Source organism: Podarcis raffonei, chromosome 18, assembly GCF_027172205.1.
Source record: "Podarcis raffonei isolate rPodRaf1 chromosome 18, rPodRaf1.pri, whole genome shotgun sequence".
In the NCBI taxonomy this organism is placed as follows: Eukaryota; Metazoa; Chordata; class Lepidosauria; order Squamata; family Lacertidae; genus Podarcis; species Podarcis raffonei.
In genome coordinates, this window is record NC_070619.1 from 8,291,642 (window position 1) to 8,313,729 (window position 22,088).

Genomic DNA, 22,088 nt, shown 5'->3' on the forward strand with positions numbered 1-22,088 from the left:
TGGGGGACAAGGGGCGGGTGGTGTGGGGGACTCCCTGGTCCTGAATGGAGTAACTGCGCCCCTGAAGGACCAGGTGTGCTGCTTGGGAGTCATTTTGGACTCACAGCTGTTCATGGAGGCGCAGCTTAATTCTGTGTCCAGGGTGGCTCCTTCTGGTACACAGACTGAGGCCCTCCCTGCCTGCTCCCTGTCTCACCAGAGTGGTGCATGCTCTGGTTATCTCCAGCTTGGACTACTGCAATGCGCTCTACGTGGGTCTACCTTTGAAGGTGACTTGAAAGCTACAATTGATCCAGAATGCGGCTACCAGACTGGTGACTGGGAGCGGCTGCTGCGACCATATAACACCGGTCCTGAAAGGCCCACACTGGCTCCCAGTACGTTTCTAAGCACAATTCAAAGTGCTGGTGCTGACCTTTCAAGCCCTAAATGGCTTCAACCCTGTATACCTGAAAGAGCATCAACTACATGACTTTTAGAAGACATATAGAAGTTAGAAGCTTTTAATGCGTGCTATTTTACTGTGGTTTTATAATTTGCTCTAAGCTACCCAGGGTGGCACTGTTGCCTAAACCACAGAGCCTAGGGCTTGCCAATCAGAAGGTCGGCGGTTCTAATCCCTGTGCCGTCACCCAGGAAGGAAAGAGCCTCAAAATCACGAAAAGGAAAGACCCGATAAGTGGAACGGGCTCAACAATTCGTGGGAAATGAACAAAGCAAGGCGGCAGAGGTTGGCTAACTATTTGTCGTGGGTGCTTTAGTTGAGATTCCTGAATTGCGGGGGTTGGACTAGATGACCCCTGGGGTCCCTTCTAATTCTATGGACTCCTCCCAGCATTTCATTTTATTATTGCAACGCAACACACCTGAACAACGGCACTTGTGATATTCGACACACACACACCCGGGCGTTTTCATGACATTTTCGGAGAGCCAAGGAAAAAAGTACAAGATTAATGCTCAGCCATTTTGCTTTACTGGATAATATACGTTTGAGAGAATGCAACAGAGCAAGGGGCTGATTCCAGTTTTCACCCTCCCTCCCAACTTCTTTTCCTCTCCCGGTTTGGCCGTCCTGCCCCCTTAGGCATATAACCAACCAAAGTGGACTTGGGGCAGATCCACTGAAATCATACAGTACTGTGCATAGAGATCTTAAGCATTATACTGCTTTAGGCAGCCATGGTGGCTTCCTCCCATAAGAATCTTGGGAGCTGTAGTTTTCTCCCCCATCGAACTACCGTATTTTTTGCTCTATAAGACTCACTTTTTCCCTCCTAAAAAGTAAGGGGAAATGTGTGTGCATCTTATGGAGCGAATGCAGGCTGCGCAGCTGTCCCAGAAGCCAGAACAACAAGAGGGATTGCTGCTTTCACTGTGCAGCGATCCCTCTTGCTGTTCTGGCTTCTGAGATTCAGAATTTTTTTTCTCCTTGTTTTCCTCCTCCAAAAACTAGGTCCGTCTTGTGGTCTGGTGCGTCTTATAGAGTGAAAAATACGGTACGCTTCCCAGAATTCTTGGAGTGGAGAAATGGGTCTACAGTGGTGCCTCGCAAGACGAAATTAATCCGTTTTGCGAGTTTCTTCGTCTTGCGGATTTTTCGTCTTGCGAAGCACGGCTATTAACGGCTATTAACGGTACTTAGCGGCTTTAAGAAAAAGCGGCTTTAAGAAAAAGGAAACAAACTCGCAAGAACTCACAAGACGTTTTCGTCTTGCGCAGCAAGCCCATAGGGAAATTCGTCTTGCGAAGCGACTCAAAAAACGGAAAACTCTTTCGTCTTGCGAGTTTTCCGTCTTGCGAGGCATTCGTCTTGCGAGGTACCACTGTACTGTTGAACCTCTCTGGGAATCGCCGCTCTAAGAAGAGGCAAATCACATAAATGCACTTGCGAATTGAAGACCCCATGGGCCCACTTGCTTCAATAGGTTGCAGGTGGGTGGGATTGCAGAACGAAAGGCATACAGGTTATTAAGCATGCAGAAGGTTTTTTTTTTAATATATTGAGCAAAGGGTGCCCGTTGCTTCTTCTCTTCAGGATTCCATGGTTTCCTTGATCCAGGGAAGGAAATGGGCGATGCGAGAGTAGACGCCAGGAGGGTACGAGTTACCAAACGAGACGATTCCTTGTACCACGCCTTTGCACACCATGGGGCCTCCGGAATCACCCTGGGGGGAGAAAAGCAAACATCCTCACTGCTACAAGCTCCTCAAACGGCACCATTCAATTGCAAAGATCTGGGCCTCTGACTCCAATTAGAATCAGTGCACCTGAGAGTTAGAGGGAGGTTCTCCAGTCCAGCTCAGTGTGGACCCTCCAAATGTCTCTATTTTCCAGGGACGTCCCTGATTTAGAGATGCCATCCCGGTTTCTGATTTGATCCCTGAATGCCCCACTTTTCCTTAGGACGCACCTGAAGGAGCGTCTCCACCCCCATCGTTCAGCCCAGACACTGAGGTCCAGCTCTGAGGGCCTTCTGGCCGTTCCCTCCCTGCGAGAAGCGAGGTTGCAGGGAAGCAGGCAGAGGGCCTTCTCTGTGGTGGCGCCTGCCCTGTGGAACGCCCTCCCATCAGATGTCAAGGAGATAAAGAACTATCTGACTTTAAGAAGACATCTGAAGGCAGCCCTGTTCAGGGAAGTTTTTTTGATGTGTGCTCTTTTATCGTGTTTTTAATATTCTGTTGGGAGCCACCCAGATTGAATGGCGAAACCCAGCCAGATGAATGGGGTATAAATAAATTATTATTATTATTATTATTATTTACATTGGAAAAATATTGGAGGGTATGGAGTTGTTACTGGACCCCCAAGCCACCTGAAGGCAATCCTGTATAGGGCAAGGGTTCTTTAAAACCCAGTATACCTGAAGGAGCGTCTCCACCCCCATCGTTCTGCCCAGACACTGAGGTCCAGCACCGAGGGCCTTCTGGCGGTTCCCTCCTTGCAAGAAGTGAAGTTACAGGGAACCAGGCAGAGGGCCTTCTCGGTGGTGGCACCCGCCCTGTGGAACGCCCTCCCGTCAGATGTCAAGAAAATAAACAACTATCTGACTTTAAGAAGACATCTGAAGGCAGCCCCCGTTTAGGGAAGTTTTTGATGTGTTATCTTTTATCGTGTTTTTAATATTCTGTTGGGAGCCAACCAGAGTGGCTGGGCAAACCCAGCCAGATGGGTGAGCTATAAATATTACCGTATTTTTCGCTCTATAAGACGCACCAGACCACAAGACGCACCTAGTTTTTGGAGGAGGAAAACAAGAAAAAAAATATTCTGAGTCTCAGAAGCCGGAACAGCAAGAGGGATCGCTGCACAGTGAAAGCAGCAATCCCTCTTGCTGTTCTGGCTTCTGGGATGGCTGCGCAGCCTGCATTCGCTCCATAAGATGCACACACATTTCCCCTTACTTTTTAAGAGGGAAAAAGTGAGTCTTATAGAGCAAAAAATACGGTAAATTGTTTTTGTTGTTGCTGCTGTTGCTGTTGTTGTTACTATTATGTTACTGGTCTGACTCCCAAGGGTGGTCCAGAACTTTCCCATGGTTCCTGAGCATTGGCTGATGGGAACTGGAGTCCAAACGGAGGGTGTGGGGGCCACAGATTCCTCCATCCCTGACCTCCCCCTCACCTGGCTTGTATCCCGAAGGTCATTGTGGCTGCCGGCACAGATCATCGCATCGTTGAGCTGCGGGTAGATCTTCATGCACTTCCTGCGGCTGTAGATGGTGACGTTGGTCTCAAACAGCCTCTCCGTGTCCTGGTTGTCGTCAATCAGGCCCCACCCTGCCAGGCTGCAGGGTGTCCCCTCCGGGAGGTCGCTGCTAGACTTGGGCAGGGGAATCATCTGGACGTATTTGTTGAGAGTAGCCTTGTGCACCAGCTGCAGGAAGGAATCGAGAGATGCAGGAGGGTTATCCAACCTCCCTTTGCAATCTGAAATCACTAAAATGTCCAGGAAAATCCGAATGGATGGTCAATCTACGTGGGTAATGTCGATTCCTTTTCTTTTGGAGATTTTGCAAAATCTCAACAACGTTGCCAAAAACAACAACCAACAACTTTTGTGTCTGAAATATGGCAGCCCTAACATAAATGTAAAGAGTGTGTTCTGAGGACAATGCCAAGGACCAAAGCCTGAATGGCCACATTTGAACCCCGGGCTCAATGCACAACACTCCAGATACAGATCTCCACTGCTTCTGCCACCTGTAAGCTTCTGAATTTGTATTTCTTAAAGAGAGAGGAAAAGGAGGGAAGTCCCTTTAATACGTCACTTCCCCAATTTTGAAGTTGAAGCATCTTGGTGAAACTTCTGAAGGAATGGGTTTCTGTGCAGTCAGTCTGAAACGGGACCCAAAATCCACATTTTTCCTCCTCCGAGGGAGCATTTCTAAAATGCATTAACTTGAGCTCTTGAGTCAATGTCTAAACAGAAAGCCAGCTGTATAAACAAGTGATCAAAGCCCTCTCCTTTATCAGTCCGTGACGGCAATGGATGACCTTGCCAGTTCCGTGGAGCAGGGATGGCACATCTGGGTCTTATCTTACATCCTGACCACAAAAAGACGCACAGACCTTGTCAGGTCTGACAAGAGACCCGGGAACGGTGCCAGGAGTGTTCTTAGAGTTGGTGACCTCCTACTCCAAGATAAGAGTATAGGAACAGGAGCAACCTTTTATGGTAAAGAGTACCGGAACAGGAATATCTGTTTATGGTCATGGATGTCAACCTACGTGTATAAGCTGACGTGATTGGATTCCTGGGGAAGGGGGGAGAGGGTGCCTGGAAGATATATATACTGCATGAAATTTCTCATTTCTTTGGACTTGCTGTGAACTGACCACGCAAGTGCCTTCTGCTATCCGGAGAGCAGAATAAACTCTTTCTCTGAATCAACCTCGGTGTCATTTGACTTCCTTTCTCCCTCCCGGGAGCAATGCAGATCCCACCAGTCGGTAAAGTCTAAGAAGGCTACACTCCCACTTTAGTTGCCCACACCATGGTGCTAGTCCCTGGTGAGGGTCAGTTCTCCCACAAGCCACAGTGAAGCTGCTACACCAGGCAGCGGCATTTGAGCACCGTGTTGTATTCATTATACTGCACAGGTAGGGGGGATAGTAAGGTAAAGGGACCGCTGACCATTAGGTCCAGTCGTGACTGACTCAGGGGTTGCGGCGCTCATCTCGCTTTATTGGCCGAGGGAGCCAGCGTACAGCTTCCGGGTCACGTGGCCAGCAGGACTAAGCCGCTTCTGGCAAACCAGAGCAGCGCACAGAAACGCTGTTTACCTTCCCGCCGGAGTGGTATCTATTGATCTACTTGCACTTTGATGTGCTTTCAAACTGCTAGGTTGGCAGGAGCTGGGACTGAACAATGGGAGCTCACTCCGTCGCGGGGATTCAAACCGCCAACCTTCTGATCAGCAAGCCCTAGGCTCTGTGGTTTAACCCACAGTGCCACCCATGTCCCATAGAACCTGATATAGGTAGCTGTTATTATTTGACAGATGCTGTAGTTTGTTTGGGGAGTGGGGTGGAAAGGGAAACCTGCTTCTTCCATTCTGAAGCAACATACATATTGTTGCATGCCACCCCACTCTCTAAGTGGTGTGAGATTCCATGTGGTTGCCCCAGGGTCCAGTTACCTTGGAATAAGGGACACCAGAGACTGTGGTGTCTTTGGGATATATGGCTTATTTACGCATGGTCTGTGATGGAGTGGCTCATAGCATTAACACCCTAAGAGGCATTGCTTCTTCCATAGTCACAGACTTGGAATGAAACAGAAGCTGGAGTTGACATCAGAGATGCAAACCATAGAGGAATTTGGTGAGATCTGTTGATGCTAAATAGTCCTGGGAAGCTGTAGCTAAGCCTGCTGTTGGGGATTCGAACCGCCGACCTTCTGATTGGCAAGTCCTAGGCTCTGTGGTTTAACCCACAGCACCACCCGCGTCCCTAGGGGGATAGGAAGAGTTTTTTAACCCCTTCCTCCTTGAGGTCCCTGCCTTTTTTTGTTTAATTGTTATTTTATTTATGAATTTCAGATTTATCCACCAAGGCCCCTGGCTTTGAGGGTACTGGGAAAGGGAGAGGGAGCCTGGAGCAACTTACCTTGAGCAGAAGGATATCGTTTGAAACCGTTATACGATCATATTCCGGGTGCATGTGGTACGACTCAACGCCGATCACCTGTTGAGTGTTCTCGATGGCAGAGCGGTCGTGTGCCCCCAAAACCACGGTCATCTCGCTGGAAAACAAGGGCACCAGTGTGCATTGGCAAGGGTTAGTGAACCGTGAATCGACCCTCAGCTATCGTTCTCTCTTGGTGACAGGCAGGATGGGGGAATCTGTCCATTTCCCCAGTCTTAAATTCAGTTCTTCAGATTTCTACACCAGTTTGCCTAATAGGTTGGTAATGAACTAAGAAGGCATCTCTGCTGCTTTGTCCCGGAGGTGTTTAACTTTAGGTCACGTGGGAAAGGTATTCAGCTGCAAATCTCCATTTGGAGGGACTTGGTCTTTGTTCTCAAGCACCGTGGAAGAAAGCATGTGTCCTAATGTTTTCTCTCCACTGGAGAACAGCTTTGGCTGGAATGGAACCTGTGAGAGGTCAGAGCTTTGTTTACAGCTCTGGCCGAAGTTATTTAATGTTTCTAAGATGCTGAACCTAGGCCTGGACAAGCATACGATTTCACACGACTATTCGGATGTAACATTAATTGTTTTGGGTCTGTTTTGCAACGAGTTCTGCTAGCAAAGCTTTGAAACCACATTTTTGGAGTGGGAAATTTTTGATTCCCTAAGCGCCAGCTTTTATCCATCCTATTGCTTCCATATGTGCAGTATTGACAACTGCAGTTCTGCTTGCAAAGAGCAGGTGGTTGCAGCAGCGGGGAGAAGGGAGAGACTTCACCTTGCAAAGCTCATTCGCTTCCGCATTTTTCACTTCCCCAGCTGGCTACAAAGGCATTGCCAGCACCTGTACAAAAGACCAGCTTCCGCCCATTAGCTTGGACCCTGGCAACCACTAGGAAATTTCAGATTCAGATCTAGAGTATAGCATCTAGATCAAGGGAAGTAATAGTGCCACTGTATTCTGCTCTGGTCAGACCTCACCTGGAGTACTGTGTCCAGTTCTGGGGGCTACAGTTCAAGAAGGACACTGACAAACTGGAACGTGTCCAGAGGAGGGCAACCAAAATGGTCAAAGGCCTGGAAACGATGCCTTATGAGGAACGGCTAAGGGAGCTGGGCATGTTTAGCCTGGAGAAGAGGAGGTTAAGGGGTGATATGATAGCCATGTTCAAATATATAAAAGGATGTCACATAGAGGAGGGAGAAAGGTTGTTTTCTGCTGCTCCAGAGAAGCGGACACGGAGCAATGGATCCAAACTGCAGGAAAGAAGATTCCACCTAAACATTAGGAAGAACTTCCTGACAGTAAGAGCTGTTCGACAGTGGAATTTGCTGCCAAGGAGTGTGGTGGAGTCTCCTTCTTTGGAGGTCTTTAAGCAGAGGCTTGACAACCATATGTCAGGAGTGCTCTGATGGTGTTTCCCGCTTGGCAGGGGGTTGGACTCGATGGCCCTTGTGGTCTCTTCCAACTCTATGATTCTATGATTCTAAATAATGAGACGTACCTCATGCAGTGTGCAGCCGTCATTACCCACTGGGGGTCCACCAGGAACCCGCCGCAGCCATAGCCCCTGCCCATTTTGAGGGCTGCCATATAGGGTCTGGAGTGGGGTGCTGCTTCCTGGCCTCCGACGATCTGGCTCCGCAAATGTGCTGCAAAAATAAAAATAAAAATCACAAGGTTGAATCCTGACAAGACAGAAGTACTGTTTTGGGGGGACAGGGGGCAGGCGGGTGTGTGGATTCCCTGGTCCTGAATGGGGCAACTGTGCGCCTGAAGGACCAGGTGCGCAGTCTGGGAGCCATTCTGGACTCACAGCTGTCCATGGAGGCACAGGTCAATTCTGTGTCCAGGGCGGCTGTCTACCAGCTCCATCTGGTACGCAGGCTGAGACCCTCCCTGCCCGCAGACTGTCTGGCCAGAGTGGTGCATGCTTTGTTTATCTCCCGCTTGGACTACTGCAATCCGCTCTACGTGGGGCTACCTTTGAAGGTGACCCGGAAACTGCAATTAATCCAGAATGCGGCAGCTAGACTGGGGACTGGGGACTGGGAGCGGCCGCCGGGACCACATAACACCAGTTCTGAGAGATTTGCATTGGCTCCCAGTACATTTCCGAGCACAATTCAAAGTGTTGGTGCTGACCTTTAAAGCCCTAAACGGCCTTGGTCCTGTATACCTGAAGGAGCATCTCCACTCCCATCATCCAGCCCGGACACTGAGGTCCAGCGCCGAGGGCCTTCTGGCGGTTCCCTCATTGCCAGAAGTGAGGTTACAGGGAACCAGGCAGAGGGCCTTCTCGGTGGTGGCACCCACCCTGTGGAACACCCTCCCTTCAGATGTGAAGGAAATAAGCAGCTATCTTTAAAACACATCTGAAGGCAGCCCTGTTCAGGGAAGTTTTTAATATTTGACGCTGTACTGTTTTTAGCACTTGATTGGGAGCCGCCCAGAGTGGCTGCGGAAACTCAGCCAGATGGGCGGGGTGTAAATAATAAATTATTATTATTATTATTATTATTATTATTATTATTATTATTATTAGCGGAGGTCAGCGTCTGTCTGTTGCCTGTTGCTAATTTTAAGGGCACCACCCAGGTCGGCTGGAGGAAGAGATCTGGTATACTGTTCCTTGAGATGGAAGTTCCATTTTCCCCATTATAGACAAGCTGTTGAGTAGAACATGATAATATGAGATGAAACTGCTGGATCAGGCTCCCTGGCTCCATCTAGTGCCTTGTTGTTTAGTCGTTTAGTCGTGTCCGACTCTTCGTGACCCCATGGACCAGAGCACGCCAGGCACTCCTGTCCTCTAGTGCCTAACAGAGTCTAATTCTCTTTTAAAGCCACTCAAGTTGTTGTTGTTGTACTTATTTATACATACATACCCCACCCATCTGGCTGGGTTTCCCCAGCCACTCTGGGTGGCTTCCAACAAAAGATTAAAAATACAATTAAAACATCAGTCATTAAAAACTTCCCTAAACAGGGCTGCCTTCAAATGTCTTGTAAAAGTCAGTTTATTTCCTTGACATCTGATGGGTGGGCGCCACCACCACCCAGAAGGCCCTCTGCCTGGTTCCCTGCAACCTCACCTCTCGCAGTGAGGGAACCACCAGAAGGCCCTCAGAGCTGCACCTCAGCGTCCAGGCTGGATGATGGAGATGGTATATAGGAGATGGTATACAGGACCGAGGCCATTTAGGGCTTGAAAGGTCAGCACCAACACTTTGAGTGGTGCTCGGAAATGTCCTGGGAGCCAATGTAGGTCTTTCAAGACCAGTGTTGTATGGTCTCGGCAGCCGCTCCCATTCACCAGTCTGGCAGCCGCATTCTGGATCAGTTGTAGTTTCCGGGTCACCTTCAAAGGTAGCCCCACGTAGAGCGCATTGCAGCAGTCCAAGCGGGAGATAACCAGAGCATGCACCACTCTGGCGAGACAGTCTGCAGGCAGGCAGGGTCTCAGCCTGAGTACCAGACGGAGCTGGGAGACAGCTGCCCTGGACACAGAATTGTGCTGCGTGAAAGACTTCATTTTACCTATCCTGGATCTTACAACATTCAGCTGCAGCGGATGCCCTTCTGCAACTTCTAGCGTTACAAGAGAAGGGAAGAAAACCTCCTCCTTCTATGCATCATTTTACAAACTTCATTCATGCTTCCTCTTTACAGTGGTCCATCGGGTTAAGTACTTAATTTGTTCCAGAGGTCCGTTCTTAACCTGAAACTGTTCTTAACCTGAAGCACCACTTTAGCTAATGGGGCCTCCTGCTGCTGCTGCGCCGCAGGAGCAAGATTTCTGTTCTCATCCTGAAGCAAAGTTCTTAACCTGAAGCACTATTTCTGGGTTAGTGGAGTCTGTAACCTGAAGCGTACGTAACCTGAAGCGTACGTATGTACCACTGTGCTCACCTTTTGTCTAAACAACAACAACAAAAGCCCTAAATGCTGCAACCTTTCTTCCTAGGCGAGTTATTCCATCCCCTTGACCATCTGGGTTGCCCTTTTCTGAACCTTCCCCACCTAAATATCCTTTTTGAGTATTCCAAAAGCAGCTGTGCCACGGAAACGTCTCTCTAAATTTCTCTCTTCTCTAAGCTTTCAGCTGCCTGCTTGGGTCTGAGGTGGGCAGGCTTGGAAGGGCAGACGAGCGGGGTTGCCCTTGGCGAGTCAGATCAGTTTCAAAGGAAAGGAGTCTGGACTTGTCTCGAGGCCACTTGGAGACAGGACCCGATTCACACCACCGTCATGGAGGAGGAGCGTCAATAGATTGCAGAATCACCAAATTGTCGAGTTGGAAGGGACCCTAAGGGTCATCTAGCCCAACCCCCTGCCATGCAGGGATCTCAGCTTAAAGCATCCAGGACAGATGGCCGTCCAACCTCTGCTTAAAAACCTCCAAGGAAGGAGAGTCCACCACCTTCCAAGGGAGACCGTTCCACTGCCAAACAGCTCTTATACTGGCCTCGGTCCAGTATACCTGAAGGAGCGTCTCCACTTCCATCGTTCTGCCCAGACACTGAGGTCCAGCGCCAAGGGCCTTCTGGTGGTTCCCTCACTGCAAGAAGCCAAGTTACAGGGAAGCAGGCAGAGGGCCTTCTCGGTGGTGGCGCCCGCCCTGTGGAACACCCTCCCACCAGATGTCAAAGAGAACAACAACTACGAGATGTTTAGAAGACATCTGAAGGCAGCCCTCTTTAGGGAAGCTTTTAATGTTTAACAGACCACTGTATTTTAATACTTTGTTGGAAGCCGCCCAGGGTGGCTGGGGAGACCCAGCCAGATGGGCGGGGTATGAATAATACATTATTATTATTATTATTATTATTATTATTATTATTATTATTATTGTCACAAAGTTCTTCCTGTTGCTCAGTTGGAATCTCCTTTCTTATAACTTGAAGCCATTGGCAGGAACCTTTTGCCCAACGTGGGGCTCAAACCCACGACCTTGAGATTAAGAGTCTTGTGCTCTGCAAACTGAGCTATCCCAGAGATCAGTTCACCAAGAGTGCTCCCCTCCTTGCTGCCCTATGAGGTCCACCCCACAAAGTTGGAGAACATTTAAAATTTATTTGCCACCCCTTTTAAAGGGCTGACTCCAAGCAATTGCCAATTGGAAGGTCGGCGGTTCGAATCCCCATGACGGGGTGAGCTCCCGTTGCTCGGTCCCTGCTCTTGCCAACCTAGCAGTTCGAAAGCACGTCAAAGTGCAAGTAGATAAATAGGTACTGCTGCAGCGGGAAGGTAAACGGTGTTTCTGTGCGCTGCTCTGGTTCGCCAGAAGCGACTTAGTCCTGCTGGCCACATGACCCGGAAGCTGTATGCCGGCTCCCTCGGCCAATAAAGCGAGATGAGCGCCGCAACCCCAGAGTCAGTCAAGACTGGGCCTAATGGTCAGAGGTCCCTTTACCTTTACCTCTCTTGTAGACGGCTGGTGCCGTTCTGGCGACGTAAAAATGAATGGCACTCGCACCCTGAACATCTCAAAGGGAAGGAATTGAGACTGGCTTAGCCTGAAAGGGAGCAGCAGAAAACAGCTCACTAAAGGCGGTCCTTTGTTTTTTGTTTAACTCACCTGTTTGGGCCCACGACAAGGACAGGAGCAGAAGTAGGAGAGGCTGACCGAATCTCAACATCTTGACGTTCTGCTATGTTCGAGCTACGGAACTGCCTGGCACTAAACTGTCCAGCCCCTCGAACTCACAGCTTTTATTAGTGTTGGGCTACACCTCCCCCAGGAAGCAATGGAGACGTGAAAATCTGATAGTGGCGGTCGCAAGTAAGCTTAAGCAAGCTGAAACGGCAATCAGATAGTGAGGCGGTTGGAGGATGGGTGGCGGCTAACAGATTGAGATTGAATCCTGACAAGACAGAAGTTCTGTTTCAGAGGGGACAGGGGGCGGGCAGGTGTGGAGCACTCCTTGGTCCAGCTCTGAGGGCCTTCTGGCAGATCCCTCCCTGTGAGAAGTGAGGTTACAGGGAACCAGGCAGAGGGCCTTCTTGGTGGTGGCACCCGCCCTGTGGAACGCCCTCCCATCATATGTCAAGGAAATAAGAAAGTACCTGACTTTTAGAAGACATCTGAAGGCAGACCTGTTTTTAATGTTTGATGTTTTATCATATTTTTAAATATTCTGTTGGAAACCGCCCAGAGTGGCTGGGGAAACCCAGCCAGATGGGAGGGGTATAAATGTATCATCATCATCATCACCATGTGATTGGATCCTGCTGGTGTTCAAGAAGCTGCCATGCAGTGTGCCCAAACTGTGAAATGCCCAACTAAGGATCATGAAGAAGTGTGCATGCACACGAAAGCTTATATTCAGAACAAACTTGGTTTTTTGTTGTTGTTGTTTAGTCGTGTCCAACTCTTCGTGACCCCCTGGACCAGAGCACGCCAGGCCCTCCTGTCTTCACTGCCTCCCACAGTTTGGCCAAACTCATGCTGGTAGCTTCGAGAACACTGTCCCACCATCTCCTCCTCTGTCGTCCCCTTCTCCTTGCGCCCTCCATCTTTCCCAACATCAGGGTCTTTTCCAGGGAGTCTTCTCTTCTCCTGAGGTGGCCAAAGTCTTGGAACCTCAGCTTCAGGGTCTGTCCTTCCAGTGAACACTCAGGGCTGGTTTCCTTCAGAATGGAGAGGTTTGATCTTCTTGCAGTCCATGGGACTCTCAAGAGTCTCCTCCAGCACCAGAATTCAAAAGCATCCATTCTTCGGCGATCAGCCTTCTTTGTGGTCCAGCTCTCACTTCCATACATCACTACTGGGAAAACCTTAGCTTTTACTATACGGAACAAACTTAGTTGGTCTCTAAGGTGCTACTGGACAGTTTTTTAATTTTTATATATATTTTGATTGTGTCAGACCAACATGGCTACCTACCTGAATCTAGAATCACTTGTGTTGGTTCTCTTACTATTCGCTTGTTGTGTTTCTTTGGTGGTGAGAAAGGTTGGTGGTGGCTTGGGGTGTGGTTGGTTGTCTTTGGCTGGCTGTAGGGAGATTTGTTTTTGTGTGTGAGCGGTCTGTGTGTGTGTATTGTTGAATCAGGTTAGCCAGATTGATTCGCATGCTGTCGGTGGGTTCTTATCGCTCACTCAGCTCTTAGTTAAAAGTATGGAACTTGCTCCAAATAAGATTATGGTGGTTGTCAACTTTGGATGGCTTTGAAAAGAGGTTAAGCCACAACGTCCATGGTTCCAATCTCCACAATCAGAGGTGAAATATACTCGGAGTCGAGAGTGGATTTCATGCTCTTTATTCAGCTCATAGTGGTGAGGAGGAATGAAATTTCCCCCAGAGTACCGTATCTGCTTTATATACATTATTTACACAATGGGCTGCATGTGATTGGCTAATTCCGGAATTCTCCTGTAGGCCAATCAGGTTGCGGATTCCCTTCCACCTGGAGCTGGATTGGGGGGCTCCTGCGGACCAATCAGACTGCTGCATTCTGAATCCTATTGTTCTAGGACCAATCAGACTGCTGCATTCTGGACCCTATTGTTCTAGGACCAATCAGACTGCTGCATTCTTCATCCTATTGTTCTAGGACCAATCAGACTGCTGCATTCTGGACCCTATTGTTCTAGGACCAATCAGACTGCTGCATTCTGGACCCTATTGTTCTAGGACCAATCAGACTGCTGCATTCTGGATCCTATTGTTCTAGGACCAATCAGACTGCTGCATTCTGGACCCTATTGTTCTAGGACCAATCAGACTGCTGCATTCTGGACCCTATTGTTCTAGGACCAGTCAGACTGCTGCATTCTGGACCCTATTGTTCTAGGACCAATCAGACTGCTGCATTCTGGACCCTATTGTTCTAGGACCAATCAGACTGCTGCATTCTGGATCCTATTGTTCTAGCACCAGTCAGACTGCTGCATTCTGGACCCTATTGTTCTAGGACCAATCAGACTGCTGCATTCTGGACCCTATTGTTCTAGGGCCAATCAGACTGCTGCATTCTGGATCCTATTGTTCTAGGACCAATCAGACTGCTGCATTCTGGATCCCATTGTTCTAGGACCAATCAGACTGCTGCATTCTGGATCCTATTGTTCTAGGACCAATCAGACTGCTGCATTCTTGATCCTATTGTTCTAGGACCAATCAGACTGCTGCATTCTGAATCCTATTGTTCTAGGACCAATCAGACTGCTGCATTCTGGACCCTATTGTTCTAGGACCAATCAGACTGCTGCATTTTGGTTTCAATTGTTCTAGGACCAATCAGACTGCTGCATTTTGGATCCTATTCAACTCAGTACATAACAGGAGGCCATCACACTTCTGAAATCACAGAGGAGGAGAGTTGCTCTTGTATTCAAATCCTGTTTGCGGGTTCCCCGCTGCTGGAACTTCTGGTTGGCCATTGTCCGGATAGGTTGCGGGGCCAGATGGGACCCCTTTGGCCTAATCCAGCACCCGGGCTCATCTTATCATGTTCTCATGTACCTTCCCTTTCTAAGAACTCTCTGATAGCTTGGGGGCCTTCCAGCAGGAGATGACCTTAATTGTAGCAGGGGAGGCAAAGGAGGTCCTTCAGTCAGATGACTGCTCAAACTGAACGATGGAGATAATGCCATCAGCTGCTTGCTAAACGACAAGGGGCTGGTGATTAGCTTTTTGCTGGCATTATCTGCCATTTTCCATGCAGAACTGGTGGTTAAAAGTCTGTTATACTTTGGGCAGATTAAACGATGGAGGGATCTGTGCTGGGTGGAGAGAGAGGAGACCTTTGCTGAATCAATAGGGCGCCCTGAAGTATCCCCCAGAACTGCTTTGGTTACCTGGTTTTTCCTGCTAGCGAGAAGTACGGGCAGAACCCCTAAACGGGCTCCGGGACTCCTCTTTTTTTGCCTACTTCATACTCCATTGCTGGGCATACCCTCCAAGTTGCCAGTGCCGGATTTACGTATAAGCTAAACAAGCTATAGCTTAGGGCCCTCACTCTCTTGGGGGCCCCCAAAAAAAATTAAAGGAAAAAAACTGGATGTACATTTCCAAAATATAAGATAAAAAACAAATAAAATACAACCTACATACAGGAACAGGGATGCGGGTGGCGCTGTGGGTTAAACCACAGAGCCTAGGACTTGTTGATCAGAAGGTCGGCGGTTCGAATCCCCGCGACGGGGTGAGCTCCCGTTGCTTGGTCCCTGCTCCTGCCAACCTAGCAGTTCGAAAGCACGTCAAAGTGCAAGTAGATAAATAGGTACCGCTCCGGTGGGAAGGTAAACGGCGTTTCTGTGCGCCGCTCTGGTTCGCCAGAAGCGGCTTAGTCCTGCTGGCCACATGACCCGGAAGCTGTACGCCGGCTCCCTCGGCCAATAAAGCGAGACGAGCTCCGCAACCCCAGAGTCGGCCATGACTGGACCTAATGGTCAGGGGTCCCTTTACCTTTACATACAGCAACAGTGTTTTATGTTGTGTAGGCTCATGTGATGTAAGTCATGGGCCCCACCTGCTAGCCTGCTCCCTAAAATATCCCTGGTTTGCTCCTTTCTATATATAGGGTGGCTACATTCTGCATGGACTGGTTGTATGGCAACATGGGCAAATGGCTTGAGATACCTATGAGGTCCATAAATGACCATATAGCATAGATTCAACACAAAAAACAGTGACCATTTGTTGTTGACAAAGGACAGCTGGACATAGAAAGGGCCCCATTACCTTCAGTAGCTTAGGGCCTCACTGAACCTAAATCCGGCCCTGCCTCCAAGTGTCCCAATTTTCCAGGGACAGTCCTCCATGCTTGTTCCACCCGATCCCACAGGTGCTGCCATGTGGCAGAAGAAAGGCACGAGCCATTTATTAAGTTATTTATTTCTGGCCAGCCATGTGCTTCTCCACATTGCAGGGCTAGTTTTAATTTAGCAGCAATGCATGTTGCTCTGTGAGTTGCCCTTCTAGGATAAAGTGATATGCACGGTGCGGTCCAGTGAAAATGTGAAAGTTGGTCTCGAGTCTGGACTGGTTGAAGAACAGCTGCTGGCTGGATGGTTTGAGCATCTTACACCGATCCCAGTCTGACTGCACTGGCTACTGATTAGTTTCCGGACCCAATTCAAAGTGCTGGTTTCGACCTATAAAGCCTTAAACAGCTCAGGACCGCAATACCTCAAGGACCGCCGCGTTCCATATGAACCTACCCAGACCCTGAGATCATCTTCTGAGGCCCTCCTTCCTGTGCCTCCTCCTTGAAAGGTCCAGAGGGTGGCAACACGAGAACGGGGCCTTCTCTGCAGTGGCTCCCCGTCTGTGGAACACTCTCCCCAGGGAAGTTCGCCTGTTGACTTCCTAATAAACCTTTAGGCACCAGGCAATAAGGCTCCTTTTTAACCAGGCCTTTGGTTGATCTGTTTGACATCCTATACCCTTTTAACGCGGGTGGCGCTGTGGGTTAAACCACAGAGCCTAGGGTTTGCCGATCAGAAGGTTGGCGGTTCAAATCCCTGCGACGGGGTGAGCTCCCATTGCTCGGTCCCAGCTCCTGCCCACCTAGCAGTTCAAAAGCACGTCAAAGTGCAAGTAGATAAATAGGTACCACTCTGGCGGGAAGGTAAACGGCGTTTCCGTGCGTTGCGTTGGTTCGCCAGAAGCGGCTTAGTCCTTCTGGCCACATGACCCGGAAGCTGTACGCCGGCTCCCTTGGCCAATAAAGCGAGATGAGCACCGCAACCCCAGAGTCGGCCATGACTGGACCTAATGGTCAGGGGTCCCTTTACCTTTACCTTTACCCTTTTAAAATGTGGCTGTTTTCTGGGGAGATGATATTGGGTTGTTGTTTTTATTCTGATTATATACGTTGTGAGCTTTTCTGTGAACCACTCTGAGACCGCCAGGTATAGGGCAGTATATAAATTCAAAGGTCCCAGGTTCAGTTCCCAGCTTTTCTACTTTAAAAAGTGGAGAGGGATGTTTGCAACCATGCTGCATGGTTTAAGACTGCTTTTCAGAAAAACCAACTACACAAAGCTTGGACTACCGCTTGGACCACTGCAACGCGCTCTACGTGGGGCTACCTTTGAAGGTGATCCGGAAACTGCAATTAATCCAGAATGCGGCAGCTAGACTGGTGACTGGGAGTGGCCGCCGGGACCACATAACACCGGTCCTGAGAGATCTGCATTGGCTCCCAGTACGTTTCCGAGCACAATTCAAAGGGTTGGTGCTGACCTTGAAAGCACTAAACGGCCCAGTACACCTGAAGGAGCGTCTCCACCCCCATCGTTCTGCCCGGACACTGAGGTCCAGCACCGAGGGCCTTCTGGCGGTTCCCTCATTGTGCGAAGTGAGGTTACAGGGAAACAGACAGAGGGCCTTCTCGGTGGTGGCGCCCTCCCTGTGGAACGCCCTCCCATCAGATGTGAAAGAAATAAGCAGCTATCCTATCTTTAGAAGACATCTGAAGGCAGCCCTATTCAGGGAAGTTTTTAATATTTAACGCTGTATTGTTTTTAATACTTGATTGGGAGCCGCCCAGAGTGGCTGGGGAAACTCAGCCAGATGGGCAGGGTATAAATAATAAATATTATTATTATTAAGCAGATTTGCTTGATGGCTGTTATTATTCCCCTTTTCTCCCCTGCACATCCTTCTGTCTTTTAGTCTGTCCCCAGTACGCTTCTCTCTAGAGTGTATGGGGTGTTAGGAGAGGGTCAAATGCACCTTTCGGAGCAGTTTCTCTGTTTGGGACATTTCTCAGCGGCGGTTTGGGACCTGCCAAGATCTCACCACACACATCATCTCACTATCTGATTGCCGTTTTAAGCAAGGAAGAGGAATCAAATGCACAGTGGTTGTTGTTTTTTTAATAATATTTTTTTTAAAAGTCTTCGCGATGGACAATTAAACACCAGGCGTCTCTCTCCCCTTGGCAAGCAAAGCATCCATTTGAGATAATTCCAAAAATCCTCTTTTTCTCCTGCTCCTTCCCTTCTTGTTGGCCCAACCAGATGAGTCAAAGAAACTTGTGAGCTCATTTGGACTACTGTATTTTTCGGTCTATAAGATGCACCAGACCATAAGACGCACCTAGTTTTTGGAGGAGGAAAACAAGAAAAAAAATATTCTGAATCCCAGAAGCCAGAACAGCAAGAGGGATCGCTGAGCAGTGAAAGCAGCAATCCCTCTTGCTGTTCTGGCTTCTGGGATAGCTGCGCAGCCTGCACTCGCTCCATAAGACGCACACACATTTCCCCTTGCTTTTTAGGGGGGTAAAAGTGAGTCTTATAGAGCAAAAAACACGGTACCTGTTCTGGCCAAGGCAATGCAAAACCCTTCCGTTTCCTATATGCTTAGGATCTGGGAGACGTTCAACGTCAGCCATCAAAACTGCCCCATTCATTCCCAAGAGGGAAGTGTAAGCAGCTGCAAGGAAACCACTCCTCCCCAGGTTTGCAGAAGTTGTTTTTGGTGCTGCAATCCATCTGTCTCGAGAGACAACGGAACATGCTGTTGTAAACAAAAAATTGCCCTTTTCCCTTATGGGGTATCCAAGAGCCCATATAGAGTCCTTACATAGGTTCCCTATTGGTAGGAGAAAATAACAGAGGCCAACCAGAGAATATTGAGAAGCAAAGCAGCTAGTATGCTTGATCTTTATTGAACTGTTGCAACAGGGTGCTCCCCCCAGACGCAGGAGAGGAGGAGGAACCCAGAAAAATGGTGTGCAAGGCCTTATAAAGACTTTTGAAATTGCCACCCTGTAGATCAAGACCACCCCCAGAAACATCATACATACGTCACAGAAGGGGTGTAACCTAAGACCACCCCTCAGATACATCACACCTACATCACAGAAAAGGCGGTCTAAAACAGAAATTTGAATGTTGTTTTTCTCTTGTTGTTTATCTCCTGTCTGGCAGGTTACTTGCTTGGATTGCCTGGGGAGCCTGGCCAGTCCTTTGTAGTGATAAATACTTAGTTCCTGGGCCAGGTCACAGGCTCACACCCTATTCAAACACAGACATACCCTTAAGACAGGATTTTTGAGGAAAGAGACAATGGGGAGGCTTTTCCACTTTGACATTGCAGAGAAAACATTTCATAGAATCATAGAGTTGGAATAGACCACAAGGACCATCGAGTCCAACCCCCTGCCAAGCAGGAAACACCATCAGAGCACTCCTGACATATGGTTGTCAAGCCTCTGCTTAAAGACCTCCAAAGAAGGAGACTCCACCACACTCCTTGGCAGCAAATTCCACTGTCAAACAGCTCTTACTGTCAGGAAGTTCTTCCTAATGTTTAGGTGGAATCTTCTTTCTTGTCGTTTGGATCCATTGCTCCGTGTCCGCTTCTCTGGAGCAGCAGAAAACAACCTTTCTCCCTCCTCTATGTGACATCCTTTTATATATTTGAACATGGCTATCATATCACCCCTTAGCCTCCTCTTCTCCAGGCTAAACATGCCCAGCTCCCTTAGCCGTTCCTCATAAGGCATCCTTTCCAGGCCTTTGACCATTTTGGTTGCCCTCCTCTGGACACGTTCCAGTTTGTCAGTGTCCTTCTTGAACTGTGGTGCCCAGAACTGGACACAGTACTCCAGGTGAGGTCTGACCAGAGCAGAATACAGTGGCACTATTACTTCCCTTGATCTAGATGCTATACTCCTATTGATGCAGCCCAGAATTGCATTGGCTTTTTTAGCTGCCGCGTCACACTGTTGGCTCATGTCTAGTTTGTGGTCAACCACAAACTTTGTTGGTCAGTTTAGGGATCAAAATGGCTTCAGGTCGGTCTTCCTGTGCTGATCTATGTACGTGCAGTTATGAACATTACCATATATCTAAGACCTCAAAATTCCTATCACAACGCCTCCTCTCTGGGGTGCAAGCCTGGGCTGTGTGTCTGGAGGTCCTGAGCTGTCCCTGGCCCTGGGACTCCTCATAAGGAAACTGGTCCTGGAAGGAGGACTGTGAGGGGAGAGACTCCATCGGGCAAGGCCTCCTTCCACCTGCCTTGCTCCACCCTCTAATCTCGGCTTCTCAATTTGTATTGTATTATTTTATGTACTGTGGCTGTTATGTACTGAGTTGAATAGGATCCAAAAGGCAGCAGTCTGATTGGCCCTAGAACAATAGGGTCCAGAATGCAGCAATCTGATTGGTCCACAGGAGCCACCCAATCCAGCTCCAGGTGGAAGTGAATCCGCAACCTGATTGGCCTACAGGTGAATCCTGGAATTAGCCAATCACGTGTGGCCCATTGCGTAAATAATGTATATAAAGCAGACATTCTGGGGGAACTTCCATTTCTCCTCACCACTATGAGCTGAAGAAAAAGCATGAAATCCACTCTTGACTCCGAGTATATTTCAGTGGCTTGTTGTTATTTCATTGATTATAGTTTAGAAATTATTTATTGTAACTGTTGAGTGGATTTCTGTTTAGCTTTTATATGTTATTATTATTATTTAATGCTATTCTAATGATTGTTGAAAGTTACTGTTTTGATGTAGGTTGCCTATTTTAAAGTTATGTTTTATTATCACACTTTTGTATTGCATTAGATTGTTACAAGATGCACCGTATTTTTCGCTCTATAAGACGCACCAGACCACAAGTTTTTGGAGGAGGAAAACAAGAAAAAATATATTCTGAATCTCAGAAGCCAGAACAGCAAGAGGGATCGCTGTGCAGCGAAAGCAGCAATCCCTCTTGCTGTTCTGGCTTCTGGGATAGCTGCGCAGCCTGCATTCGCTCCATAAGACGCACACACATTTCCCCTTACTTTTTAGGATGGGAAAAGTGAGTCTTATAGAGCAAAAAATACAGTATGTTTTATTATCACACTTTTGTATTGCATTAGATTGTTACAAGATGCACATTTTTTGTAAACCGCCTTGAGTATTGTAAGATAGAAAGACGGTATACAAATTAAAAAACGAAAACGAAATGAGATGACAAGACCCCGCCTCTGGGCCTTGAAGATGGGCGTCCAAAGGAAACCAGAGCAAGGCGTTTGGCACCGGCTTGGCTGCAGGACTCCACTCCAGATTTGTGCAGGGTTTACTCCTGAGCTGCCTCTTCTCCCCAAGATAACCTGCGAGGTGGCAGAGGTTTAGGATTGGCGCTTTCCTTCTCAATGGACTACTTTCATAGCTGTCAACTTACAGATTTGAAAATAAGGGACCAGCAGCCTTGAAAATAAGGGACCAGCAGCCAAAATAAGGGACCAGCAGCCTCGCCTCTTCCAGGCACTCCAGTCTTCCTGTCCTCCTGCAGTCTGGTCAAACTCATGCTGGTAGCATCGAGAACACTGTCCAACCAACTTTGTAACCAGAGGTTCAACTGAATAGAATCTGAATCACATGCACCACAAGGCCTATGCAGCCTCAACTTCAGATGGCTCCCCAGCCTGGCTTTGCACTGCAAAGTTTGCAGCAGCACGTGCAACAAAATGGCGTCCAGCATTTAAAAAACCCCTCAGCTTGCATTAACTAGCCACACACAAGGCATTCAAGCTCCACCCCTCCAGTTGTTCTTAGACTTCTTATTGGGTGAGCAACACAGCCAAGCAACACAGTTGGAGCCTCCCTCCTCCCTGGCCGGCAGGGAGGGAGGGAGGGAGGGGAGCTGCTTCCTTTGAAATTTAAGGGACATTTAAGGGACATCCATCACTAAGGGACAACAGCGGGACATGGCACTGGAATAAGGGACTGTCCCTCCAAATAAGAAACGCTTGACAGCTATGACTACTTTCCCAAGTTGTTCCTCATTTGCCTCTACAGCACATGCAGAAACTGCCTTCTTAGCCATTGGACCCACTATTGGTCTTGTCCACTCAATCCACCAGAGCCTGTCTTCACATGTAAGGGAAACCCCTAACTCACTGAGGGTTGGAGACCCACCGGCTGACCCTCCTGGTTTAGCCGGCCAGTCGAAGCTGTTCCCGGGATTGTGGCCGCTGTTGCATGCTGACAGCTTCTGG

The 22,088-nt window shown here is 48.6% G+C and overlaps 1 protein-coding gene and 1 long non-coding RNA gene across 2 annotated transcripts; one reads left to right on the forward strand and one right to left on the reverse strand.

The window, feature by feature from the left end:
- Positions 1–559: 559 nt before the first annotated feature.
- Positions 560–2,755, forward strand: LOC128405543 (uncharacterized). Its single transcript, XR_008328327.1, has 2 exons — positions 560–730; positions 2,408–2,755. It is a non-coding gene; the product is annotated as an uncharacterized LOC128405543 (long non-coding RNA).
- On the reverse strand, positions 2,022–11,898 carry LOC128405535 (mast cell protease 1A-like). Its single transcript, XM_053372277.1, has 5 exons — positions 11,715–11,898; positions 7,641–7,788; positions 6,112–6,247; positions 3,626–3,877; positions 2,022–2,169 (listed from the first exon to the last, which is right to left on the reverse strand). Exons 1-5 carry the CDS (start codon positions 11,773–11,775, stop codon positions 2,035–2,037), a joined length of 732 nt encoding a protein of 243 aa, XP_053228252.1. The 5' UTR covers positions 11,776–11,898; the 3' UTR covers positions 2,022–2,034.
- Positions 11,899–22,088: the final 10,190 nt, after the last annotated feature.

Excerpts from the sequence above, each read along its gene's own strand:
- LOC128405535 (XM_053372277.1), bottom strand. The coding sequence starts at position 11,775 with ATGTTGAGATTCGGTCAGCCTCTCCTACTTCTGCTCCTGTCCTTGTCG. Across the intron at positions 3,878-6,111 it reads ACGATATCCTTCTGCTCAAG|CTGGTGCACAAGGCTACTCT; the intron begins GTAAGTTGCTCC and ends TCCTTCCTGCAG. Across the intron at positions 2,170-3,625 it reads ACCTTCGGGATACAAGCCAG|GGTGATTCCGGAGGCCCCAT; the intron begins GTGAGGGGGAGG and ends TTCTCCCCCCAG.